General features: G+C 47.5%; 1 protein-coding gene across 1 annotated transcript in view; it reads left to right on the top strand.

Annotated features, from left to right (window-relative positions):
- Window positions 1–27,032, top strand: part of PEPD (peptidase D) — a 117,132-nt gene that overhangs the window by 23,904 nt on the left and 66,196 nt on the right. The window contains exons 5-7 of the mRNA XM_054588986.1: window positions 2,834–2,881; window positions 4,294–4,355; window positions 18,331–18,375. Coding sequence (XP_054444961.1) covers window positions 2,834–2,881; window positions 4,294–4,355; window positions 18,331–18,375 — 155 coding nt within the window. The remainder of the gene's footprint in view (window positions 1–2,833; window positions 2,882–4,293; window positions 4,356–18,330; window positions 18,376–27,032) is intronic.

Raw genomic sequence — 27,032 nt, 5'->3', positions numbered from 1 at the left:
TGCCATGAAAAACAGTTCACTCAGAAGCTTCGGTTCTTGTGTGTGACATCCAGGTCCCCAGAGCAGTGCAGGTCTTCGTGGCAGCACTGGTCCTCGGTTGTCCAGCCCCTCGTTCTGGATCACTGTGAAGAGTGGTCTGCAGGCCTGGTTGGGGCTGTGGACATGAGGGCATGTGAGGTGTCCGCTGGAAGTCTTTGATCGTCACCAGGGGAGGACCCTTGTCCTTGGGGCTCTGATGAGATCTGCATGTGTGTCTACCTCGACCTGCTGGAGAGGCTGGGCTGCCTGGGAAATCGATGCAGCACTGGCCTGTGAGAGCTGATGGGTCCCCAGTGACCCCACTCCATGGAAATGAGGCCCTGTGTTGACAGCCATGCCGTCCTATGTGCCCGAGCTGCATTGCAAGCTGGCAACGCGTAGCCGTGTCATGTCCCCTTAATTTTTGAGGCATGGAATCAGGCTGTGTTGATGAGACTGTAGCACTAATGGGTCTCCGCGGGGAAGGGGAAAGGCAGATGGAGCTGCCAGGCTGGGGGAGGTTTGGCAGCCGCAGAGGTAACCAGGACCCATTCAAGCAATTGTGATCAATAAAAGACATGGCCCTGCCAGGGCCAGCAGACGCTCAGCCTGCTCTGTGTCGGGCCTCGACCCGTCTGCACATCAGGCACTGAGAGGGCTGCTTTCTCCTCCATTGCTGAGCAGCACACCCTGAGTCGTTGCCGAGAGAAAAGCCATCAGCTCACGCATTTGTTATCCTGCTCTCTCCCAAGGACAGTAGCACATACAATTCCCAGGTGCCTGCTCGCTCTCGGGCTCTGCTGTTGTAATTGATGGAATATTCTGTGCTGATGAATGGAGACCCTTCACTAACGTAACAACACACCCAGGGCCCAACACGGCAGCTCTCGTTCCTTTTAATGAGCCTCCCCCTCCTCCAGGAGGGCCTGGGGAATAGCACAAACTCAGCCGAGCCAATCGTTTGTGCAACAGAGGCCAAAGGACTTAGTGGCTCTCAGAGCGGTTACTGAGTCAGTGAGGGGGTGCCAGGGGGCGGGGGCTCAGGCACCGCCAGTGGGAGTGTGGTTGGTTCGATTCAGAAAGGCCTTGAGCATCAGAAACCTTGGCGGAGTATATGGCTTTTCACCTAGCAGTTTCACTAGGTCAGATTTCTTTGTTTTAAGGAAATAAAAACTTTAAGGAATTTATCTTAAGCAAACAAAGGCTTATGTAGAAGGATATTCACCAGAGCATTATTTATAATTGTTAATCCTAAGAAATTATCTGTGTGCAACGAAGGAATGCATAACGTAGGCTACATCTGGTAAGAGAATATTACACAGCCACGGGTTCAACTCTGGGCTCTGCTCTTTTTTAACTGTACACCTGGGCAGATGATCAAACCCATAAGCCTTTCTCATTTGTGAAGTCTGGTTGTTTGCAGCACCAGCCTCATGGGTGGTTAAATGAGGTGACGTCTGAAGTGCCCGGCACAGGCCGTAACCAAGGGCCAGTTGGACGTTCAGCATCCCCAGTGGTGGTGACTGGCAAACATCATGGATTTGAAGTATATTTAATGACAGGGAATAAGTGAAGCGTGTAACTTTGTGTGATCCAAATGTCATTACATATCTCTATTTTTATGTGCAGAGATAAAAGGTCTCTGGGGATGGGACTGTAGGTGTATTTTATCTTTTTATGGTTTTCAGTATCTTCCAGGTTTTCTCTGTGAGCCTCTCAGTATTAAAAAGCATATATATACACACATGTCAAAACTATCAAAACGTGCACTTTAAATATGTGCAGTGTAGAATGTGTCAGCGCCAGCTCAATAAAGCTGTAAAAACAACAAACAGCAGATCCTCCTTACTCTCGCCCTGTGTCGGGGGTACTAAAGAGTTTAGGGAGGGTGTGTGGGGAGCAACAGGGGCTGCAGAGAGGAGACTGTTCTCCCTGGGACCTCAAATACAGTAGGGGCTGCAGTAGCCAAGATGCGGAGCAGACTGAGGGGTGGGACCAGGAGAGGAAGACAGTGCTTCCCCCTCAGGTTAGACATCATGGCTAAAGGCAGCGTGATGGGCACTTGGCCAGCGGAATGATGATGGTCAGTGGGGCAGTAGAGGAGGGAGTAAATGAACCTGTCTGGGCAGGAGGGCAGGGGCCTCGGTCCTGAATACGAATTGATGAAGTGGCTGAGATGGGGAGAAGGCATCAGAGGCTGCGGCAAGAGCCCGAGCTAAGGCACAGAGAGATGAGTTTACATGGTGTTCTCATTCAAGGGCTTGGGGTAGGAAGCAAGCAGAGCACAGGGACCTGAAGCCTGAGCAGGCCATGGTGGAAGGATGGAGAGCCGGGATGCAGGCTTGGGGACGGGTGGCGGGGAGGAAGTTGGGAATGGCTAATACCCCACAGTCTAGTAGATTAATAAGGGGCAGGGAGGAAAGCGTCTGCCCTGGGATGGGAGGCTGGGGGGCCAGCGCCTAAGAGGTTGCCAGGTCAGGTCTTTCAGGAGGAGCTTGTCAGATGAGCAGAGGTGCTGGCCCTGGAGGGTGGGCAGGTCGGGGTCCTGGAGCGGGGCAGCACGTGGGGAAGTGTGTCAGCTTGCGTTTGAACTCCTCTCTACCACTCAGTAGCTATGTGGCTCTCAGAAGTCCCTTACTCTCTGTTAGCCTCCGTTTCCTTGTCTGCTGGGTGGGGATACCATGAGCACCACCTGCTTTAAGGATCTGCTCAGTAAATGTGAGCTGTCATTATTGAGTAATGGCAGCATCGGGCATCATCTCCATCCAACTTCCTGTGGCTGCTGTAACGTGGCTTTTTCTTTCTGACCTTTCAGATTGCCAGTGTCCTGACCTCGCAGAGCCCCTCTGTCCTCCTCACTTTGGTAAGTGACAAGTGTCCAGGGACTGGGCTGTGTTTGGGCCTGGGGAAGTGCTTTAGGGAGCCACCGGCCTTTGCAGAGGTCAGAGCTGTAGGGAAGGATTGAGGAACCGAGAACAGTCATTGGTGATAAGTAGCAACATCTTCTCAGTCTGAAAGGCTGGATGCGTCCAGGACCATGTCCTCGATACTCGCTCTCCCTGGGATGTGCTGTGTCCTGTCATGGGGCCACTGTGGACAAGACACCATACCCCCTCCAAGGGTTAAAACCCAGCTAGAGGATGTTTGTGTCGGGCTGAGCTTGTGGGATTTGTGGATGTAGAATATCAATTTGCTTCCATCCTGTGTCTCCTCCATTGTTAATTGAATTTGAAACACACACCGTTGGCATCTGCCTGTGAGGGTGCTGGGCGGCGCGCCATCGGATTTTGAATGCAGGCACTGAATGACTGATGGCTACCGCAGCGTGGGGCTGGGCCGGGCTGCACGGTGACCCCTGGTGCCCTCGCACCTGTGGGGGCTCCTGCGCTGGGAAAGGACGCGGAGAAGAAGGCTGCTTTCTTGTACTTCTTTGACCTTGGGGAGCTTCAGACATGAAGAGTACAAGCCTTCCCTCCCAAAGTGACCCTTCTCTCCTTCATTAATTATCTTCACAGAAATTGTTTTTCTTGGTTATTTTTGTTCGCACTTCACGTGGTCTCTTTTTCCTGCCCTGTTGTCCTGACGGCTGAGAAGAAAGGCTGTTGAGGTGGTTGTGGTCACAGACAGTCCAGTGTGTTTTACTGGGGGGTGTCCATTAGACACTGACCTGCAGTGTCAGGGAAAGAAGTGGGAGTTTAAAATGCCTTCCCTCTCTGGGGATGGCACATTTTTCTCTAAATCTTTTTTTCTTTTTTTTTTTTCGGTCTTTGCTCCTATCCAAGTTCTGCTTGGAGTCTCCTTATAATTAGGGAAAGAAGAATGTCACACAGCCTCTCTAGAAGGGCTGAATTTGGCAGTGCTGTTTGGGACAGTGGGGAGCGTGTGTGTACGTGAGTGCAGGAGACAGGACCAGCCTGGGAGAGCAGGCCGGTGGTAGGGGTGGCCTGGGTCCCAGTTCTTCTGGCCCAGCCCCACCTGCCTTCCCCGTCTGAGCAGCCTGACCTGGCATCTGCAACGTGCTCTGATGGAGGAGGCCTTGTTCTCTGCTTTTCAAGAGGCAGCAGAAAAACGAGGGCCTCCCTTTGTGTTTGGGCTGGCTTGGCGTTCCCTGAAACGCAGGGAGGAATGCTTCTGCCAGGCTGGGGTAGGGGCTCCGGGTTTCTCCCCCTGTTCTGAGCCTGGCTGGAAGGGGCAGGCCCCCTAGTGCAGGCTGTGGGGAGGCCACGCAGCCCGGTGTGATGCACCTGTGTCCTCATGCTCCCTTTCTCTCCCCAGCGCGGCGTCAACACCGACAGCGGCAGTGTCTGCAGGGAGGCCTCCTTCGAGGGCATCAGCAAGTGAGTCCTGGGGCCCTGGGGACTCCCTTTGTCCATCCTCCACAGTCCATATCTTCGCCAGCGGGACTTTGGCAGGCTACAAACTAGATACCAAAGACACAAGCAGGAAGATGCCCAAAAGGGATTAGACTGAGCACTTTGAGGAAATGCCTAGAAAGATAATTTGCCTAAATTCACTTCAACTTTTACTTTAAGGAACAGGTGCCACTTCCCTTTCAAGCTCCGTGGTGAACGCGCAGGCCTGCCGAGTGCTTAGGGAGCCCCGGCCACTGTGTACGCACTGGCAGGCCCCCGCCTGTGCAGTGGTTCTGAGACCTGCTCTGAGCTCTCTGGTCTTTGTTTCTGTGGGGAGACCACGCAGTCCTCTTTCCTCAGTTCTAGCCCTTAAACTCTCCCAGCTCTGCTCGCAACCTTCCCCGTGTCTCCACTGCCTTGGACCCAGGTTGGGACCCCCTTACCTGCCCTGTCTCCTCAGACTAGCTCCAGGCCCAGCCCCCAAACCCTGTTTCCTGTTCTACTCTCCAGGCAGGAGGGCAGGTTTTAGGCAGCCCCTCACCCTCCTTGCCACCCTCACGCTGTGTGCCCTGGAGGGTGCTGTGTCTCAGGGCTGGGCTGTTTGGTCGCGGGGAGTCTGTGAGGGCTGTGTTGCTAGGCCAAGGCTACAGCAGATAAGCCAGGGCATGGGGGAAGGGCCCACCTTCCTCCAGGCTGCTGGGCTGGACAGCTCCCGACCGCCTCCTGTCCCTTGATCACAGCCCCTCCCCCACCACACTTACTCTGCACCATTGCATCCTCTGTCGTCCTTTGTCCTTTGGTGGACTGAGGCAGTGACAGAGGAAGCGCCTTATAATTATGTATGAGGCTGAGCCACAGGAATTTGTGTATATGTGTGATGTAGGGGTGATTAGGAAGGATTATGAGCTCATAAATATGTATCACTTTCCCTGTGATAAGAGCAATGGGGCAGGGGGAGCCGGTGTCAGGTTTGCTTCTCTTCATTGCTCAAATCTCCGCATCCTCTTGGGAGTTTTCCCAGAGCTGCCATGCCTCCCACTCTGCCAGCAATTAGCCCAGCTCATTGAAATGCTGGCCATGGAAATGCTGTCTTTCGCTGGGCCCTTGGAGGGTGTGTGGCGGTGGGGGGGTGCGTAGGGGGCGGGGCATAACCTGCTGCCACCTGGCCTAGGCCAAGCCTCCTCTGATCACCCCCACACTGCCAGGTGCTGGTGCTCCAGTGACCTGTTCACTTGCCTCCACCACCATGGAATGGCTCTGCGGTCCCATGGGCTGGCCCCTTCAGCCTCTGCTTTGTTCTCTGCCTTGTGGGGAGGGCCCTAAGCTAGCAGGAGGGAGCCCTGATGGCACCCTCGCTGGCCAGCTCTATGACCTTAGTACAAATTGCCCTCTGAGCTTTGGTTCCCCCACGTGTAGCATGCTTGGACTTGTCATGGGAATAAAATGAGATCCTACTCATCAGGAGCCTGGCGTGGAGCTGGTGCCCAGCAAATGGGCGCTTGCAAGCACACCCCCATCAAGCCCTGTTGCCCCTTTGAGCCTCAGTCCTCGTTTGTGCAGTGGGCCAGGTGGACTTGAGGTTGGCTGATTACAAGACTCCCGGTACCAGTGAGCTGCGGGAGACTTCGAGGCCACAGGCCTTTGCTTACCACCGCCAGCATTTTCTGTCACAGAGAATGCCTGCTCAGCACCCTGGGAACAGGCCTGGAGGGTGGTGTGGCAGTCCTGGATCTTGGGGGGAGCTCGGATGTAGCCCCAAGAGCAGAGGGCTGCTAGCTGCTCCCTACAGTTTCCTGGAGAGAGGTGCAGTGGGGGGCCCTGGGGCATCATCACCGTCCTCCCCACCCGCCAGGAGTAGTCCTGCTATGATCCCATCCGTCTCCTCCGTAAGCTGAGCCCAGCCTCTGTTTCCGGCTGCTCCCCGAACCTCTGAGGCCCCCACCAAGGCCCCAGAGGGCCCTGTGCTTGATCCAACCCCTGCCCACGTGGTCAGCACTTGGGAGGCATTTCAGAGAATCAGGAACTGCCCTAACTTTGCACATTCTCCCCAGGCACTGGGCTGGTCCCTCTCCAACCCATGGTCTGGTCCAGAGGGGTCCGACTTGGGGCGTTCCCCAGGCCCCTCACTGCTGAGCCAGTGATTCTTTCCCACGTGCACTTGTGGGGCTCGGTTTTTTGACTTGGCTGATGTATCCCATATGCAGTCCCTCCTGTGTGTCTCTATGCTTTGGGGTCCCCTGGCTTGCTTGTGGTACTCCCTCCCCTCCTGTCCCCTGGGGGCTGTGCCCTGTGCCTCCCTCTGGGCCTCCCTTCCCACTGTGGCAGGATAGCGTCACCCCACTCCACATACCACGGGCGCTGACCTCAGCCCCAGCTGCTCGCCAGTGCCTTCCACCCACACTAGCTGCCAGCACCTTGACTCTGCCACCCCCTGGCCTCTGCCAGGTTGGGGAGGCCCTTGTCCTTAAGGGCCACTGTGGCTCTGTGACGTGTTCACCCGACTGCCATGAGCAGCTCCAGCTGTTTGGTGGGGATAATAATGGCCTGTTTCCTAAGTAAGATGAATCTTGCTGTCGTCCTACTTTCTACTGCTCAGCTGCTTTTATCACCAGTCACTTCTCACTGCCCTCATGAAGTACGTTATTCCTGGAGTTTGGGGGAATAGGCAAGGAACAGGCTCTCTGTGGGTTCTGGCCAGAGGATGGGCCATTGTGAGGGCGCGGTGAGAGCACGGCCTGCTGGTCTGGGGCTGGGGGCTAGGAGAAGTGGGGGCGGGGGCGGGGGCGGCTCTGTGGCTTCCTCCTGTGGGCTGCGGCCCCCATGGCTGCCTGGAGCAGTTGGTTCCTGAAGCCTGGGGGCAGTGTCAGACGTGATGAATCTTTGTTAGCATCTGGGGAAGTGGACTTCAGGGCAGATTTTCCTGAGAGAGATGCTGGCTGTGACAGGAAAGAGGTGGTCTGTGGGGACCCAGGTGGCCTGAGCTGAGGGTCGCTCATCCATCAAGTTTGTGCAGCTTAATGGGAGAACCTCCCGGGCATGGAGCCTGCTCCAGACCAGGCAGGCTTTGTGCCCAGGGGCCTGGTGGGGCTGGGCGGAGAGTTAGAGAGAGCTCTGTTCTGACTGGAATATGGCCGGGGTTTGACATCAGCTGCTAACTCAGAATATACCTATTTCTTATCTTTTGGCATTTACTTAAATTGCCTTGCAAATCTGAAGACCATTGGTTACAAATTAATTCCATTTAAATAAGCAGTTAAATATGAAATTGCTAAATTTGGGGGTTGTTAATGTAGGAGTATTAATATTCAAAGATGTGAATTTTAAAACCCAGGAAGTAGGGGGACATTATTAAAATCTGACAGTTAGAGCAAAATGCTAGTCTGTGGTATGGGGACCTTGGCTTTCTGGTTATTGCCAACTTGGGTATCAAGTTAGTGTTTTGGATTGGGCTTCTCATTAAGGCCCATGGAATCGCCATGAGGGGATGGATTCTGAAGGGATGAGAACCTGCCTCAGCCCCCAGGAGGGGTGAGGAGCAGGTCCCGCAGGGCCTGCTCTTTGGGTTACAAACTGCAGGCGGCCAGGGCAGGGGTGGCTGCGCCCATGCTGCGCACCCTGCATCAACCAGCCCACAGGTGGAGCCCACCAGGGAATTACCCTGTGGTCTAGGACACCCGCCATGTGCAGGCACTGGTGGGGTTGTTGTTTTACACAAGTACATGCTCATCATAGAAACGCTAACTAGCACAGCGGCAAAAACAAGGAATAACTGCATTTCGTAGCCTTGAGGTAAAGTCTGTCAACACTGTGGGGAATGCCTTTTGGACCCTTCTGTGTGTGTCTGTGTGTGTTTCCCTGGGTGTTTTTGTGTGAGTGTATGTGTTTCTGGACGTGTGTGTATTTGCGTGAGGATCTTTGTGTGTGTGTGTGTGTGTGTGTGTGTGTGTATGCCAGTCTGGTGTGTGTGTGGGTGTGTCTGCATGTCTCTTGAGTTTGTGTGCCTGAGTCTGGGTGTATGTATGTGTCTGCCCGTGTCTGCGAATGTACATCTATGTGCATCTGTGTGTCTGAGTGTGTGTCTGTTGTATGCACATCTGTGTATCTGTGTGCCCCCCTTTTCTAAGTGTATACTGCCTGTGTAGGAGTTCACTGTGTCTGTTGTGTTTACGTTCACATTGTCTGTGTGTTTGTGTGTATGTGCTGGGTCACTTTGCTGCTTGGGAATTTGTGGGTACACGTGTGTATATGCATGTACATTTCATAAAGTAAAATTTTACTGGTGTGTTTGGCTGGCTGTAGAGGAGATAAGCCATTGCTTTTCCTAATGTCAAAGTGACATTTGGCAGAATGGGAGGCAGAGTCTGTGTTGTCGTCTTGATTTATGTCATTTGCTGCTCTGTTCTTCATGGTGAACCATGTTGGCTGCCTGCAGTCTCTTTGATATTTTACAAGTAGGGCTTTGATTCTGCAACATTTTGGTTGACTTTGAATTAAGTAGGCTTATTTATGTAGTTAGGAATCCCAAAGCTTTGGCCATCTGCCGGCCCGTACCCCCTTCTCTCGTTTCTCCCTGTCGCTGGCCGGCCTCGTCAGCGTGCCGGCCGTGGGGGGCGGCTCACAGCGAGGCAGTAGACAGCGGTTTCCGAGCCCCAGTAACGAGGCCATGGAGAGTCCCTGGTTGGTTGCCGGCCTGTGTGCCCTGTGTGTGATGTCCTGACCTGAGATGTCACAGGGCTGAGGGCGCAGAGGGCTGAGGGCCTGCCCAGCTTTCCCTGCTGCGGTCTGTCCTGTGTGCTGGGCCATGTGGCACTTCCCCAGCTGTGTCACTGAGAGCTTGCGCTGCAGGTTACACATGACACAGAGTGTCAGGAATGTGCCCCGATCTGATCCTTTTATTTATCTCCTCGGGTCCCCTTTTTCGGTTATGTTCATCCTATCAAAGAACAACTTTTGGCTTTATAGATTTATCTTTATCGTATGTTCGCTTTTTATTTCATTGATTTCTGCTCTTTTTAATTTCCTTCTAATTCCTTTAGATTCATTCGTTTTTTAGCTTCTTGAGAAAGAAGAAAAGGACATTCTTGTGATGGGAGCTTCGATCATTGTTCTCAGTGTTCTTTTCTACCGAATGCATTTAGAGCTATACATTTTCCTCTAAGCATTGTTTTAGCTGCATTTCACTTGTCATGTTTTTATGTTTTTATTTTCTAATTCCATTATTTCTTCTTTGAACGGTGACTATTTAGACTTCTTAATTTCCAGACAATTTGGGATTTTATATTCTTTCTGTTACTGATTTCTAGGTCACCCTATTTTGCTGTGTATAATACACACCCATGTTTTTGGCCCAAACTTTCAGGGGAAAAAAATCTTTCGTTTTAATTTTTAAATTCAATTATTTATTTATTTATATTTAGAAACAAAGCCAATTATCATATTCCAGGGTATTATTTTGCATATGGGTATCATTATTGCTTTCTGGAGTTAACACTTTTAATGCAAACATATACATAAAAGAAAAATATTTATATAGATACAGAATTAATACTACCCATGTATAATGTATATCCTTATTTTTCCCTCAAAGATTTTGGCAAAAAAGTGTGCATTATACATGGCAAGATATGGTAATTTAACTGTAATCAGTGAACATTTTCTGTATTTCATCACTTTGAAATTTGTTAAAACTTCTAGCATATGATCATTAAGATAAATGTTTCTTGGGTACTTGAAGAGAACATGTATTCTGTAGTTGCTGGCTGTAGTGCTCTGTATATGTCAATTAAGTCAGGTTGATTAATCCTAATGTTCGTATCTCCTGCATCTTTCCTGATTTATCTACTTGTTCCATCACCACAGAGGTATGAGCAAATCTCAGACTATACCTTGTAGATTTATTCTTTCTCTCATTGTGTCAACTTTATAAATGGACCTTACTGAAATAAAATTTACACACAATAAGATTCATTATGTGCATAATTCAGTAAGTTTTAAAAACAGCTTTATTGGAATATAATTTATATACATTATAGTTGATCCATTAAGGTGTACAATTAAATGACTTCTCTATGTTTATAGATTTGTGCAGTTGGCATCACAGTCAATTTTAGAATATTTTCATCATCCAAGTAGAAACCCTATACCCATTAGAAAGTCACTTTCCATTCCCCTAGCAACCACTAATCTGCTCTCTCCATGGATTTACCTTCTCTAGCAGTTGATATAAATTGAATCATGCAATATGTGGCCTTTTGTATCTGGCTTCTTTCAGTTAGCATGTTTTCAAAGATCATCCATCCATGTTGTAGCATGAAACTGTTTTGCTCATTTTTATGGCTGCAAAATATTCAAGTTGATAGATACATACCACATTATGTTTGAATGTTTATCAGTTCATAGACACTTATTTGCTTCCACCTTTTAGCTGTTAAGAATAATGCTTCCATGGGCACTGATGTACGAGTTTTTCTGCGAACATATATATTCAGTTCCCTCATGTACATACCTAGGAATGGAATTTCTGAGTCTCATGGTAACTCTGTGTTCAACTTTTTGAGGAATCGTCAAACTATTTTCAAAAGTGACTGTACCAACTTACATACCCTCCAGTAATGTCTGAAGGTTTCAGTTTCTCACATCCTCACCAATGCTTGCTATTATCTGTCTTTTTTATTGTAGCCATGTAAGGGGCTGTGAAGTACTACCTTACGGTTTTTGTTTGTATTTCCATGGTAGCTGATGATGAACATCTTTTCTTGTGGTTATTTTTCACTTATTTATCTCCTTTAGAGAAGTGCCTCTTCAGATCCTTTGCCCATTTTTAAATTGTGTTGTAATTTTATTGTTGTATTGTAAGAGTTCTGTGTATATTCTGGATACTACATCATATAATTTCTGAAAAATTTCTTCCATTCTGTGTGTTGCCTTTTCACTTTCTCAAAGTGTCCTGTGACACGCAAGAATTTTTAAATTTGATGATGTCTAGTTTATCTGTTTTCCCTCAGTTTGTGTTTTAGGTGTAATGACACTGTTGCCTTTTTCTTTTAAGAATTTTATAGTTTTAGCTCTTACATTCAGGTCTTTGGTCTAGTTAAATTTGTATCTAATGTGAGGTAGGGATCAAATTTCATTCTTTTCTCTGTGAATGTCCAGTACTTCAGTACCATTTGTTGAAAAGATGACCTTTTCCCTTATTGCATTTTCTTGGCACTCTTGTCAAAAATCAATTGACCAAAGAAATATTATATAATTCCACTGACATGAAAAAGTCAATTCATGGAGACAAAATAGAACAGTGGTTACCAGCAGCTGGGGCAAACAAGGAATGGGGAATTAGTGTTTAATGGGGTACAGAGTTTCAGTATGGGATGTGGAAAAATTGTGGAGAAGGATAATGGTGATGGTTGCACAACAGTGTGAATGTACTTAATGCCACTGAACTGTACACTTAAAAATGGCTAAAAGTACAGCCTACAGGATGTAGTCAGTAATATTGTAATAACTATATATAGTGCCAGGTGAGTATTAGAAATATTGGGCCAAACACTTTATAAAGTATGACTGTCTAACCACTGTACACATGTACACCTGAAACTAATACAAAATAATATATGTAAACTATAATTGAAAAATAAAGTTTGAAAATGGCTTAAGTGGTACATTTCATGTTACATGTATTTTAGTACAACAAAAAAATCAATTGCCTATAATTTATGTGTTTGTTTTTAGGTTCTCAATTTTATTTATATACATGTCTTTATGCCAGTACCACACTGTCTTTGTTACCTAGCTTTACAGCTATTTTTAAGTCAGAAAGTGTCAATCCTCCAATTTTGTTTCTCCTTTTTCAAGATTATTTTGGCTATTTTGGGCCCCTTAAATTTCCATATAAATTTTAGGATCAGCTTTTCAATTTTTGTAAAGAAGCCAGCTGTGTTTTTGGTTGAAATTGCATTAAATCTGTAGATCAATTTGGGGAGTATTGTCATCATAACAAAATTAATTCTTCCAGTCCACAAATGTGGGATGCTTTCCATTTATTTAGAACTTCCTTATTATTTTCTAATGATTTTTTATATTTTTTAGTGTATGAGTCTTGAACTTCTTTTGTTAAAAGTTATTCCTAAGTGTTTTATTCTTTTTGATGCCATTGTAAATGGAATTGTTCTCTTAATTTGATTTCCAGACTGTTTATTGCTAGAATATGGAAATATAGCTTATTTTTATGTTGATCATATATCTTGTAAACTTTCTGAACTTGTTTACTAGCTCTAATACATGTTTTTTTGTGAGGGTTTTTTTGTTCTGTTTTGTTTTTTGGTGTGTGTGGATTGCTTAGATTTTCTATCTACAAGATCATGTCATCTACAGAGATAGTTTAAATTCTTTTTGTCCAGTCTCAATGCCCTTCATTTCTTTTTTTTGCCTGGTTGACCCAACCAGAACGCCCAGTAAAATGCTGAATAGAGTGGAGAGAGCACATCCTTCCTGTGTTCCTCGTCTCAGGGGAAAGCTTTTAGTTTTTGACCACCAAGTATGATGTTAGCTGTGGGGTTTTTTATAGCTACGCTTTATCAGGTTGAGGAAATTCCCTTCTCTTTCCAGTTTATTGAGTTTTTTTAAATGATGAAAAGGTGTTGGATTTTGTAAGATGCTTTTTCTACATCTATGTGGTTTTGTCCCATGTTCTATTAATATTGATTACACTGATTATTTTTGTATATTGAAGTAGCCCTATGCTCTGGGGATAAATCCCACTTGGTTATAGTGTACATCCATTTCATTTGTTGATGGATTCTGTTTGCTATTATTTTGTTGAAGATGTTCATTTGTCTGTGTTTTTTAAGGGATTTTCATTTATAGTTTTCTTGTGCTGTTTTTGTCTGGTTTTGGCATTAGGGTAATACTGGCCTCATAGAATGAGTTCAAAGCTTCTTCATCGTCTAGTTATGAAGAATTGGTGTTAATTCTTCTTTAAACGTTTGGTAGAATTCATTAGTGAAGGCATTTGATCCTGGGCTTTTCTTTGTGAGCATTTTGATTACTAATTCAATCTCTTTATTTATTATAAGTCTATTTAGATTTTTAATTTCTTCTGTATCTTTCTTGGTAGTTTGTGGCTTTAGGAATTTGTCCTTTTATTTCAGTTGTTCAATTTATTGCCATACAACTGTTTCTTATATTCCCTTATAATCCTTTGGTTTCTGTGAAGTCAGTAGTAGTGTCCCCTGTTTTATTGCAAATTTCCATAATTTGTGCCTTCTCTTTGTTTCTTCATCAGCTAGCTAAGACTTTTTCAGTTTTGTTGACCTTTGCAAAGAACCAACTTTTGATTTTCTCTGTTGTTTTTCTGTTGTCTATTTCACGTATTTCTGCTCTAATCTTTATTATTTTGTTCTTTTGTCTTACTTTGTGTTTAGTTTGCTCTTTTCTAGTTCCTGAAGGTACAAACTTAGGTCATTGATTTCAGATAATTTTCTTCCTTTTTAATGTAGGCATTATAGCGATAAATTTCCCTCTAACCACTACTTTAGCTATATCCTATACATTTTGGTATGTTGTGTTTTTGTTTCCATTTGTTTCATAGTATTTTTTAGTTCCCCTTGTGATTTCTTCATTGACCTATTTATTGGTCCATATTTGGGACTGTATAATTTAGTTCCTATATACTTGTGAAATTTCCTTCTGTTATTGATTTCTAACTTCATTGCAGTGTGGTTGGAGGACATACTTAATATGACTTCAAACCTTTTAAATTCACTGGGAGTTATTTTATAGTCTAACATATGATCTATTCCAGAAAATGTTCCATGTGCTTTTGGGAAAAAGAGTTATGTTACCAGATAAAGACTGTTAGATCTAATTGGTTTAAAATGTTGTTCAACTCTGTGGTTCCTTGTTGATCTTCCATTGTGGTTCTATTCATTACTGCAAAGTATTAAAGTCTCCAGTTGTTGTTAAATTGTCCATTTCCCCTTTAATTCTGTCAGGTTTTGATTCATATATCTTGGGGCTATGTTGTAAGCCACATATATGTTTGTAATTGTTATATATACTTAATGAATTTACCTTTTTATCAATATAAAATGTTCTTTTATTGTATTTACTAAACATTTTGTCTTAGACTTATCTTGGCTGATGTTAGTAGAGCTCCTTTTTGGTTTCTGTTTGCATGATACAGGTGCAACTTGGCTTACAATGGGGTTATTTCCCAATAAACCAATTGTTAAGTTGAAAACATTGTAAGTTGAATATGCATCTAATACACCTAACCTACTGAACATCATAGCTTAGCCTAGCCTACTTTAAAATTTTTCAGAACACATATATTAGTCTAAAGCTGGGCAATTATCTTGAGGTTTTTTTCCTTGTTCTCTTACACCTTTATTTTCTAAATTTTCCAAATAGATATGTATAACTTTTTTAAAAATTGTATTTTATTGATTATGCTATTACAGTTGTCCCAGTTTTTTTCCCTTTGCCGCCCTCCACCCAGTACCCCATGTTCCCCCAGGCAATCCCCACACCCTTGTTCATGTCCATGGGTCATGTGTATAAGTTGTTTGGCTATTCCATTTCCTATACTGTACTTTACATCCCCATGGCTATTCCATAACCACCTATTTGTACTTCTTAATCCCCTCACCTCTTCACTTATTTCCCCACACCCCCCTTCCATCTGGCAACCATCAAAACTCTTTCTGTGTTCATGATTCTGTCTCTGTTGTTCTTGTTTGCTTCGTTTGTTTTTTTAGATTCAATTGTTGATAGGTATTTATTGCTATTTAATTGTTCATAGTTTTGATCTTTTTATATAATTCCCTTTAACATTTCCTATAATAATAGTTCGGTGATGATGAACTCCTTTAGTTTTTTCTTGTTTAGGAAGCACTTTATCTGCCCTCTAATTCTAAATGATATCTTTGTGGGGTAGAGCAATCTTGGCTGTAGGTCCCTGCTTTTCCTGCCTTTGAATATTTCTTTCCAATCCCTTCTAGCCTGCAAAGTTTCTTTTGAGAAATCAGTGACAGTCTTATGAGAACTCCCCTGAAGGTAACTAACTGCTTTTCTCTTGCTGCTTTTAAGATTCTTTCTTTATCTTGAACCTTTGGCATTTTAATTATGATGTGTCTTGGAGTGGACTTCTTTGCATCCATCTTGTTTGGGACTCTCTGTGTTTCCTGGACTTGCATATCTATTTCCTTCATCAAATTAGAGAAGTTTTCTTTCATTATTTTTTCAAATAGATTTCCAATTTCTTTCTCTTTCTCTTCTCTTTCTGGCACCCCTATAATGCGAATGTTGGACCTCTTGAAATTGTCCCAGAAACTGCTTGCACTCTCCATATTTTCTTTGGATTCTTTTTTCTTCATGTTTTTTTTATTGGCTGGCTTCCTTATGTTCCAAATCATTGACTTGATTCTCAGCTTCATGCACTCTACTGTTGTTTCCCTGTAAATTGTTCTTTATTTCAATTAGTGAATCCTTTGTTTCTGACTGGATCTTTTTTTATGCTGTTGAGGTCCTCACTAAGTTCCTTGAGCATCCTTATGAACAGTGCTTTGAACCCTGAATCTGATAGACTGCTTATCTCCATTTTGTATAGTTCTTTTTCTGGAATTTTGATCTGCTCTTTCATTTGGACCATGTTTCTTTGTCTCCTTGTTTTAGCATCCTCCCTGTGTTTATTTTTATATATCAGGTAGAGCTGCTTTGATTCCATTTCTTGGCAGTGGGCTTAATGTAGTAGGTGTCTTAAAGGGTCCAGTGGCACAGACTCCCCTTTCACCCAGGCTGGGTATTCGAGATGCGCCTTTTGTGTGGGCTGAGTACACCCTCCTCTTGTAGTTGAGCCTTGATTGCTGTTGTTAGGTCATTGGGAGGTATTTACCCAGGTCAGTGAGCTGCAATGATTAGCTCTGACCACTTATCACCAACCTCCTCCTTCCGTGGAGGATCAGCTGTGCAGGGGCAGGGTGGTGGTGCTCTGACGTGGTCTGTAGCTGTCCACCGGGTGCACTGGCCTTGGGATTTCCCAGGTGGTGTAGTCCAAGGCCAGCTGCCACTTGCATTTTGCCTGGGGTCACCCTGCCTGAGCTATAAAGCAATCTGAGGTGGCAGCTACCTGTGCTGGGCCTGGAGATTCGCAGGTGAAGCCAAGCTGTGAATCTAGGCTGCTAGTCCTGGGCCTGAGACTCACTGAGGCCCACTGTTGTTTGTTTGATAGGATCTGAGGAAGTTTGAAGCCTGAGCCAAAACTAGATTCACATGAAAAAGCAACCTGTGTGGGCCTGTAAGTTGGGTGGGGCACAGCCTCTGGAGATCTCCAAGGCAGGTCAAACAGTGTTAGCCAAGTTGATGGACTCTCAGATGTGGCACCAGCTTGCCGGCTCTGTGTGGGGAGGTTTAGGAAAGGGACATTGGCTTCTGCTTGCCTTGATGCCAGACACGTCAGTTTCTCCTTGTATACCACTGGTGCCTTTCAAACTGCTACCCTAGTGCTGGAGGATAGAGGGAGTGAGTCTGAGTAGGTGAGTCCATGTGTGGGTTCTTTAAGAAGAACTGCTTGAGGCTAAAGCATTTTCTCCCGCCAACCCGATCCTTGCTGGTTTTTGTAGCCAGAAGTTGTGGGGACCTATCTTTCTAGCACTGTAACCCTGGGTTGTGGGGCCTGGAGTGGGTCTGGGACTCCTTGCTCCTGAGATATCCCTCCCGAATTTTAATCCACCACATGTGGGTGAGAGATCAGCCCATTCCATGTCAGTGCCCCTCCTACCAGTCTGGATGGATGTGGTTTCTTTAATTCTGTAGTTGTTAGACTTCCATTCGACTTGATTTCTGATGGTTCTGAGTGATGGTTGTTCTATATTTTAGTTGTAATTTTGATGTGGTTGTATGAAGAGACAAGCCCTGTCTGACTACACTACCATCTTGACTAGAAGTTCAAAATCCAGTTTGCTTTAAACCAACTTAATTTCAAATAGTATATAAAACCTTGGCTCCTATTTAGCTCCATTTCCCTTCTCCTTTAGATCAATTGTTTGTATACTTTGTGTTTACAAACACAGATTTAAATTATTGCTTTATGTTGTTGTATTTTAAGTTAGGAGAAAAAAAGGTATAACCAAAAAATACATTTACACTGTCTTTGTAGTTGCTCAAGTAACTACGTCTACTTGGGTTTTTTTTTCCTTCATGTTGATTTCAATTATTTTCTAGTGTCTTTTCATTAGAGTTTGAAGGGTTTTCTTTAGTATTTCTTGTAGGTTTTTGTTCATCTGAGACTGTTTTTGATCTCTGTTTCATTTTTGAAGCACAGCTTTGGCTGAGTATAGAATCTCAGTTGACAGGTTTTTTGTTTCAGCACTTTGAATATGTCATCCTACTTCCTTCTGGCCTCTATAGTTTTTCATAAGAAAACGGCCATCAATCTTATTGAGGATTCCCTGTATGTGATGAATAGCTTTTTCTCTTGCTACTTTCAAGATTCTCTCTTGAATCTTGTCTTTCAACAGTTTGATTATGATGTGTTTAGGTGTGGATCTCTTTGATTTTATCCTGTTTGGAGTTCATTTAGCTTCATTTGTCGATTATTGTTTTTCATTAAATTGACATAGTTTTAGATCACCATTTTTTCAAATATTCTTACGCTCCTTTCTCCTTTTCTTCTGCAACTCCCATTATGCATATGTTAGTATACTTGGTGGAAGAAGCTATGCTCTTGGCCTAGCACAGACGGAAGATGGCAGCTTGTTCCACAACTGATTACACTTAGAGGACATGGCCTGGGCTGCCATGTCTGCTGCAAGAATGAGCAGCAAGCCTTCTCTGGGCCAGCAAGTCACTAAACTAAAGTTCAGGGTCCCCTCTTGGTCATGGTGTGTATGTCTTCAATGAGATATTTCTTGCTGGGAGATGACAGAGCATTGAACTAACGAGCTTGATTTTTTTTTCTCTGTAGGTTCAATGTTAACAACACTATTCTTCATCCAGAGATTGTGGAATGGTAAGTACAACCTGTGGCTACATTGGCTGTTCATTGTGCTCAGCTCAGGAAGTTGAAAGACCCACTGTCCCTGCCTGCTCCAACTCAGAGAGCCCATCAGGCAAGCCAATTTCCAGGCCCTCTTCCCTCAGACTGTCTTCTTTGTTTTTTTGTTTGTCAATTGGGTTTGTTTGTTTTTTTTTTGAAAGTACATGAGTCATATTTTTTTTCCTAAAGATTTTATTTATTTTTAGAGAGAGGAAGAGAGGGAATCATCAATGTGTGGTTGCATTTCACATGCCCCCTGCTGGGGACCTGGCCTGCAACCCAGGCATGTGCCCTACAGTGGGAATCGAACTGGTGACCCTTTGGTTCACAGGCCAGCACGCAATCCACTGAGCTACACCATCTAGGGCAGGCATGAGTCATTTGAATGTCCATTAAATTTCTCTTATCTTTTCCTTTATTTTCAGTCTTTTAAAACTCCTAGTATAAATAAGCCAACCTTATGGAGCTCAGCTAAAGTAGAGAGTGAGAAGAGTAAAAATAAATATCATATATAATCCTATTATCAGAAAGGTAAACATGTTTTTCTCATGTTGTGCATCTGTCTTGAGTAGTGGGCATCCTGTTATACATGTTCTTATGTTGCTCACTTTCTTCCCTTGATGTTGGCAGCCCCTACCTGCAACATAACTGGTTTCTGGTAGGTCAAAGCATGACAAGCTTTCTCAGGTTGGGCGTTGCCTCTGTGGACCCTGGGAGTGACCCTCCAACTCTGGGTTGCCATCAGTTTTCTTCCTACTCATTGAGATGCTCTTTGTTGGCACCAAAACATTTTTCTTTGTTATATGGCTGCACTTACTGTGAATATGGGAGGGAGGTAAGGCAGGGCCTTTGCCACATCATCACCTGACTGGGAGGTGCGCAGACTCCTCATGTCTGATCCTAAGGCCATATGGTCGCATGTCTCCATCCAGTTGGGCAAGCTCGCTTGCCTAGTCTTAGAACTTGAGAACAGTGACCTAAAGGATGAGTAGGAGTTGGCTGGTAAGGTTGGGGGTAGCATGGAGTAGAGAAGAAGGAGAGAATAATACAGTCTGAGGGACCATTTGTTCAAAGGCTGGAGACAAGAGAAAAGGTAATGGCCTTGTGTGGCCAGCGTAGAGCCACACACACTGGAGAAGTGGCTCCAGTGGGTGGTTGGAGAGTTGGGCAGGCGCTGGGTTGGCCATGGTGTCAACTTAGACTTTGTCTTGAGAGGAATGGGAACCAAAAGAAACCTTTGAAAGATGTAAGCAGCAGAATGGTAGGATCAGGTTTGTATTCTAAACTATCATTTTAACTTTAGAGTAGAGACTCATTTGTAGGGCGAGAGTGGGAATAGGTTGCCAGATAGGAGGCCGTTGCAGGGTCTGGGTGGCAGTGGAGGGCGGTGGGACAGAGTTGAGACAGAAAGCATCAGTCAAGGCAAATGCTCCTGAGAGGAACCTACTATGACAGCTGAGTGAAGAGTGGAGAGGTCAAAGTGACTGGGTTTTTGTCCTGAATAGCTGGGGACAAAAGATGGGGATGGCTGGGAGGAACAGGTTCTGTGGAAGATCAAGGACTTGTCTGGCATGTGTTGATTTTGTGTCAGGTGCCAGTGGGGGAGAGGCTGGGCAGGAGGTGAAGATCTGGGGGCTGTCGACAGGCACTGGTACTGACCCTGCGGGGAGCTGGAGGGCAGGCCCGCCAGCCCAGCTGTGTCAGCAGCTCTGGCCCAGTGCCTGTCACAGCCACGCACTCTGAGGGCGGCGCCTGTGTCCTTCAAGCACATGGCCGCCTCTTATTTCTATATAAAGTAACACATGCCTAGCCCATCTCTAGCCCGCAGCTGACAGAAGAAGAAATTGCGGGCATTCAGGAGTGGGTTGAGTCCACTTACACTCCACACATGGCATTCCCTTGTGGCTGCTTATAGTCTGACTTGTACAGATAGAGCTAAGTTGTGCACTCCAGCATCTCCAAAGGGGTCAGTCATTAGTTCATCACTTCAGAACAAGCTGCTTTAATTTTAGTGACATTTCCAAGGCTTGGAAGTGGATTCAGCGTTCATAAGAATACTTCCCAACTTTATTAAAGCCAGCAACAGAAAGAACTTAGTTGGCATTTGATGGCAGTAGAACTATTTTAGAAATGTCACATTGTCCTTACTGCCTCCAGGGTGTGTTTTAATAGCGTGGGCGCTGGCGTCCGTAGTGACGGCAGCATTCTCAGTGAGAGCCGCGGTGGCCCTCCTCTAGCCACCGCGGGAAAGAGTCTGGGTGCGATGGTGGGCAGGTCCCTCATCTACAGGAGGGAGGGGCTTTTCATAACCTTAAATTGCGACTCATTGCTGCATCTTTGGGCCCCTGGGTCCTGGATACTTTCACCATCATCTTCCTCTATGCCCATGGAGAGAAGCTGCCTGGTGTAATGGGTAAAGCACCCGTTTGGGCAAATCCAAATTCTAACCCCAGCCCACTGCCCTTGGGAAGTCACTTGATTTATCTGAGCCTCAGTCTCCTCATCTGTAAAGATCCCATTGCAAATACCAACCCATCGGAGGTTAGAATTCAACACAGATATTGGAGGGAGACAAATATTCAGCCTATAGCCCCAAGCCTCAGTTTCTTCTTCTGCAAAGTAGGAGTGGTCTCCCTTGATGGATGGCTGTGGAGTTCAGTGAGAGCGCAAGTGCTAACACACCTGAGTTATTCAATACAATGGCTGTCACCTTTTGAGACTTCCTGTGTGCAAGGTATCCTGCCATGCACTTGACACATGTCACCTTATTTAAAGAGATATTTTATATATGTTATGAGGTAAGTACTCTGATTACCTCAGTGCTACAGATGAAAAAACTGAAGTGATTTGCCCAAGAAAAAGCCAGGAGCTGAGCCCAGGCCTATGGTTGTGGGATCATGTGCTGCCCCTCTCATCTCTGAGGAGCACGCTGGGGTGGAGGCCCACCTGAGCATCAGCCTCTCTGTCCGTCCACTCATGGCCAGTGGACATGCAGGGGTGCTCAGAGCCCCCAGAGTGGATCTTGTGTGAGGCCAGGGTGTGGCGGGGCGCACCACGCCTCCTGCCACCGACACTCACCCCACCCCCTGCTTAACCGCTGAGCTGCAGTGTGGGGCGCCTCCCGGAGCCCATCTGATGGGGAGGCAGGGAGCAACCTCTCCCACTGCTCTCCGAGCTTCCTTTCTCATTTTTGTTTGGGTGTCATTCATTTCCTCTTGGTGACTGCTTTATTGTTTTCCATTCTCTCAAGCAGTGCCTTTTTGATTTCCTGTAAATTCCTCTATAATCATACTCTTCCCCACAAACATGAGATTACAACTGATAATTTCTCTTCTTGGGCTGGGTATTGCTGTTTGAATGTGGAGGTCAAAAGTTGAAACTTAATAAGAGCAGGCATCTCACTTCCATAATTTAGGCTGTGGTTCTCCTTTTCTGCTCTGCAGATGATTAAATCGATCTGAAGGTGGGATGGGAAATTAAAGCAGATGCTCTTCTACTGTCTGGTAGTGCAGTGCCATGGATTTCAGTGAAGCACCTCTGGAAGCGTCAGGGCAGAGCTAGCATGTCAGCACGTGCCGTGCGCCGTCTTGGGTTTTCGGTGAGACTGTGAAATTGAATCATAGGCCAGTTTTAGAACTGTTAATTACCCCAAGCAGACGTGTCTTGTCTGTATTAATCAGGTGGTGGGGTAACAGATCTGTTTCTACCCCCTGTCTATGATCCAGAGATGGTGAGGTCTGGATGGTTCAGGGCCAGAAGCACACCAGGTTCTTACATCCTGGCAGTATGTACCAAATTAGAAAAGGTACGTCGGTGATGACCTAGATCTTTGGTGTGTATGTGAAAAGTATTCCAGTTGGGTTGCTGCTGCCTTTGTCTCCGAATGGATAGGCATTTAATCCTAAGTTAGTGAGAAACCCAAGTGGAAAGTGGGATTCTAAGCAGAGAGAGAGAGCTTGACAGATGGTGCACTCAAGGGCTGGAGGCAAGATGTGGAAGCATCAGGCACTGGCCCGGGGCGTGGAGGTGGGAGTCCCATGCCTCCCCTGCTTGTGGCCCCAATTGCCTGGCCCAGGCAGCTGCATTAAGCCCTCATTACTTTATGGCTCCAATTTCTCTGAGAGGACTTATTGATTGAGCTTCTTGAAGATATGTAATTCCAACCAGCTCTGTCTTTCCTAGCCCTGCTGCTGCCCTGGGATTTTACTCTTTGTATTGCTGGGTCACGGGGTAGAAGGATGGTCTTGGGGGTCCTGTGGTATTGAATTCCCACCTACCTCTCTCACAGAACCATGCCCCATGCGTTCATATTCAGGAGGCCTGGAATTCCTGTCCTTTCCAATGGGTTTTGGAGAACACTGTGGCACTTTGATGCTTAGGGACTGATTTTGAAAATACTTCATCCTGTCTTACTACTATTTTCATCGTTGGAGCATTCAGGCCTCAGTTAATTGACATCTGCATCCTGGTTTAATGCCCAGAGGCAGTTTTGTGACCCGTGAATATTCAAGAGGGGAACAATTACACAAATGTATCTCAGCCTAGTCCAGTTCTTTCATTTCAGGGTTTCAGGCCTGCCACTGGGCTCTCTGAGCCCTCCCCTTGCCCCCCGCCCCCGGCCATGGCGCTGCCTCTGCTGGGCCGCCCCGGGTGTGGTGATGCTCACGGGTGGGCCAGGAGCCTGCGGCCCCGCGTGAGTGCTCGTCTCCCGCACATGTCAGCACCTCCTCTTGCTGCTGGATGAGCCTGCCTTGTCTCCTGTCCAGACTTTTTAAGTGGCACCAGCGTTGTCTTGAGCCTCAGTGCTCTGAAGCTTCATGGAAGAGGTGGCCTTCCTCCTCTCTTGGGGATGGAAACCTTGCAGATCACATTTCTAACCATGGGCTCACACATCCTTGGGCCGGATGAGGCCAGGGCTGAGTGTGGCAGTAAGCGCCCCTCACTGCAGAGGCCTTCGGGCCTCAGGGTGGGACCACGGTGGAGTCCCCCTCTCCTGGCCTTTTTTTTGTGCTCAGGAGCCATGGAAATAGCCTCATCAGATTCAGGGCAGTGAACTCCTGAAGACGGGAGGAACCATGCAGAACGCTGGAGAGGCTTATTATTCGCTGCAGTAATCTCACAGGCTTCCGGTGCTGTGTCACGGACATGACTGGGGGAGGCTTCCGGCTGAGGGTACCCTGCGGATAATTGGGAAAGTCTGCGCACAGCAGATGGCTATTTTCAGGGCCTTTAAAGCTTGGATTCAATTGGACCAGGCCAGTGCTTGGCCAGGCTGGCTTCTCCAGAGAACTGCCTTTGTGGGATAATTTGCTCTGGTTCAATCTGATTTTTTTTTTTTTTAATGTGACTAAAAAATAAGTTCTGAGGAAATCAGCTGGAGGCCTAGTTTGCCATCTTTCCCAAAGTAAAATGGGAAAAGAAAGCAGGACTCTGCTCCTCAATGGCTGAAAATGCGCAGCATCTCTGAAGGGTGGAGAGCACGGCTTGGACGCCATGTCTCCTCTCTCCTCGGGCTGGTTGTGTGCTTTGCCCTGCTCACCTACAGGAACAGGGTGCACAGGCTGCAGGGGCGAGGCCGAGAGGAGAGCCTTTGGGGTGGACCCCTGGGGGTTAAATCCTGGGGCTGCTTCTTCCTCCCTCTGGCTGCGGGCTAGGCAGTGGTGGGGGGTATTTGGGCTGCTGTGCCCCTGCCCCTCCCAGGGCATGCCAGGCTGAGCGACCCCCCCCCCGCCCCCCACCCTGGCCTGGTGAACTCCCCCTGGGGCGAGGGGGAGGAGATGGCCTCCTTTTCTTTTGAAACGAGGCCATCGAGGCCATCGTCTCTCCTTGTCGAAAGTGTTTCCAGCTTTGGTGCAATGCCCAGATGCTATTTCTAACCCGCAGTTACTGTGTGTCTGCTCTGGGCCAAGCACTGTTTTGGCCCTGGGCTGCCCTCCAGGGCTGTGGTTTGGTGGGAGACTTAAGTGAAAAAGAGATCGAATGTGATAGCTTACTGAGGAGTCCTATAGTGCCTTCCTTGGGGTTTGGCCAGGCAACATAGAGAGCTGGCTGAGCCTAGTGTGGGGGAGGGAGGGAGCCTTGAAAAAGGTACCTCTCCAGTGGGAGCTGGAGGCTGAAAGGTCAGCCAAAAGGGCTCTAGCAAGTCCCAGGCAGAGGAGTCCGCTGTAGGGGTGGGACCTGGGAAGCCGCACGGTCACCTCGCAGTTTTGACTTCACCCTGAGGACATCAAAAGGGCACTGAAGGTTTTGAGCCCGGACAAGCAAGGTCATATTTGCATCTCCTAAAGGTCCTCTGCCTGTCAGGGAGCAGACAGGCCTGGAGGCTTGAGGCCAGCAGAGGCAGGAGAGGCCGTCGAGACTGGAGAGAGTGGGGTCTGGATGGAGAGAAACAGGGTCTGAGAGAGGCTGTGGAGGTGGATTCACAGTCCTTGGTCATCAGTTGGATGTGGGAGCAAGGACGAGCCAGAGGGAGGTGTCTGGGATGATGACCGGTTATGTTTTAAGCAGCAGGGATGCCAGAGCTGTGAGTTGAGATGGGCACATGGATGGGCGGGGGCTTTCGTCACACTGAGCTGGAGGTGCCTGGGGGACCTGTGCCAGAGGGGGTGTGGGAGCTGGGACAGAGGCGAAGCTGAGGGGCAGGGAGGGGAGGGCCTGTCAGGGACACGAGGAGGGGAGGCAGCAAGTGGTGCCTATTCCAAGGGAGGTCAAGGATGGCTCTGGGTTTGGCAGCTGGGGTCGTTACCCTGCTCACTCGCTCATTGGTGTGGGCGGCAGGCAGAGCATGGGGACTGAAGGGAGAAGAGGGAAAGGGCAGGGAAGGAGATGGGGAAGGAAGAGGTTTGAAGTAAAACGTAAAAGCTGCTCCCACTCCTCTCCCATGGCAAGGACTGTTTCAGTTTCCCTTCCAGAAATGTGGCTGGTGGGGTGGGGCCGGGGGGCAGGAGAAAGCTTGGCTATAGGAAGGGAAAGTGAGTGAGTTGTCATGGAGCTTTCAGTAGTGGGAGCAGGTGGATGGAGGAGGCTGAGGCTGGGATCTGAGCCCAGGTGTGTGTGTGGGGGGGCGCTGAGCCCCACCTGGAAGAGGGCATCGCTTCCCTTATAAGGGGAGAGAGGAGAGCGTAAGGGAAAGGCTTGGTTGTTTGGAGAAGAGGTGAGGGTGCACCCAACTTCTGGCTTTTGTGTTCTCCGAGGAGTAGAAGGCGAGTTTGTTCATCTTCCGAGAAGGCGAGGAAGGCACCGAGGAGGGAAGGGGAGAGATCTTAGAAAGGGGGAGAAAGTTGAGACTAGGCCTCCTGCATGCCCCCTGGCAACTCCTGGCAGAGTCGGGGCCAGTGGGGGCTGTGGGGCTGGAGAGAAGACACTGCTGCGCCGTCCGCCCAGCTGCAGGATGTCCCCCCAGCCCCTGTGGCCCTGGGGCACGCAGTCACAGGCACGGGCTCTGGCTTGACCCTCGTGGGATTTGGCTAAGCCTGTTTGGATAGATGGGCACAGGGCCTAGAAGTCTAAATTGTCAGGAAGAGTGGTAGCTGGAAGAATGGACCAGGGATCTAAGCTGAATAGAGAGGCAGAGGGCGAGAGGCAAATGCAGCCTGGCCCTGTTTCCACATTGGCTGTCTCTCTGGCCATCCCAGAGAGACCACTCCCCCCTTACCAGGTCCTTGGGCTGGTGCGGAGCAGGGCAGCAGTGGGGAGCAAAGCACCAGGGGCTGCTAGGTCATCCTGTGAATGGATTTGGACCTCAGGTGACAGGCTGCTCACCTGAGTCCCGTTTGTGGCTCTAGACCCTCCAGGGCACAGGAATGAGCTTTCTGTTTCTCAGGTGGGGCTGCTCCCAGTGCCTTGGTGCAGAACCAGAGGCATCTTTATGATGGTAAAGAGCAAACGGTTAGGCTCAGGGTCTGCCCCTCACGGAGAAAGCGTTTGTTGGGAAAAGTCTCAGTGAGCTGGGGGTTTGCCTTGTCTACATTCCCTGGAAGGTTTACCCCCTAAGAAGGCATCACTGCACTGTCCGGTGCCCTCGTCACTTCCCAGGGACAAAAGGCTGGCTGTCCTAGCTGGATGGCGCCATGGAGACTGCAAGGCAGTGCCTGGATGTTTCTGTGAAGTCCTCCCTGCCATCCTGTCTGCCTCCACTGAGGCCAGCTCAGGGCGGCCAGGCTTCGAGGTTGGCCAGTGGCTGGGTGAGAGGTGCACCCATGGAAGGGCAGGCGCTGGTCTGCTGTCGTCAGACACGCTGGCTGTGCTGCCCTCTGGGCGCTTGAGTGCGTTCTGTCTGAGGCTGGGAGAAGTGGCTCTGTTGAAAGTGGGTCATGAGGGACAGCTGAGGACTCTGTGCTCCTGATGACTGTCCATGGCTGCCGCTTACATGCCCATGACCTGGAGTTGCTTATAGGACGCGGTGGAGGTAGAAAAGGAATATTTATTTAGCTTCCCTCTATGAGTCTTACTTGGGAATGAGATTGATTGCAAAGGCCAGAAACTATTAACCATATTTGGGCAAATTAATAGGAATTTATTGTGGGTGCCCCCTGGCGTCCAGTTGCTGGAAGTACAGCTCTATCCGTCAGCAATGGTCTTTTAGCTGCGCTACCTGCCCCAAACATGCCCCTTCTCTCCTTTCTGTTTTT

The sequence above is a fragment of the Pteronotus mesoamericanus genome, unplaced genomic scaffold (assembly GCF_021234165.1).
Source record: "Pteronotus mesoamericanus isolate MK-2021 breed Mesoamerican mustached bat unplaced genomic scaffold, CSHL_Meso_final scaffold_165, whole genome shotgun sequence".
NCBI lineage: Eukaryota > Metazoa > Chordata > Mammalia > Chiroptera > Mormoopidae > Pteronotus > Pteronotus mesoamericanus.
This window is presented reverse-complemented; position numbering and strand designations above follow the sequence as displayed.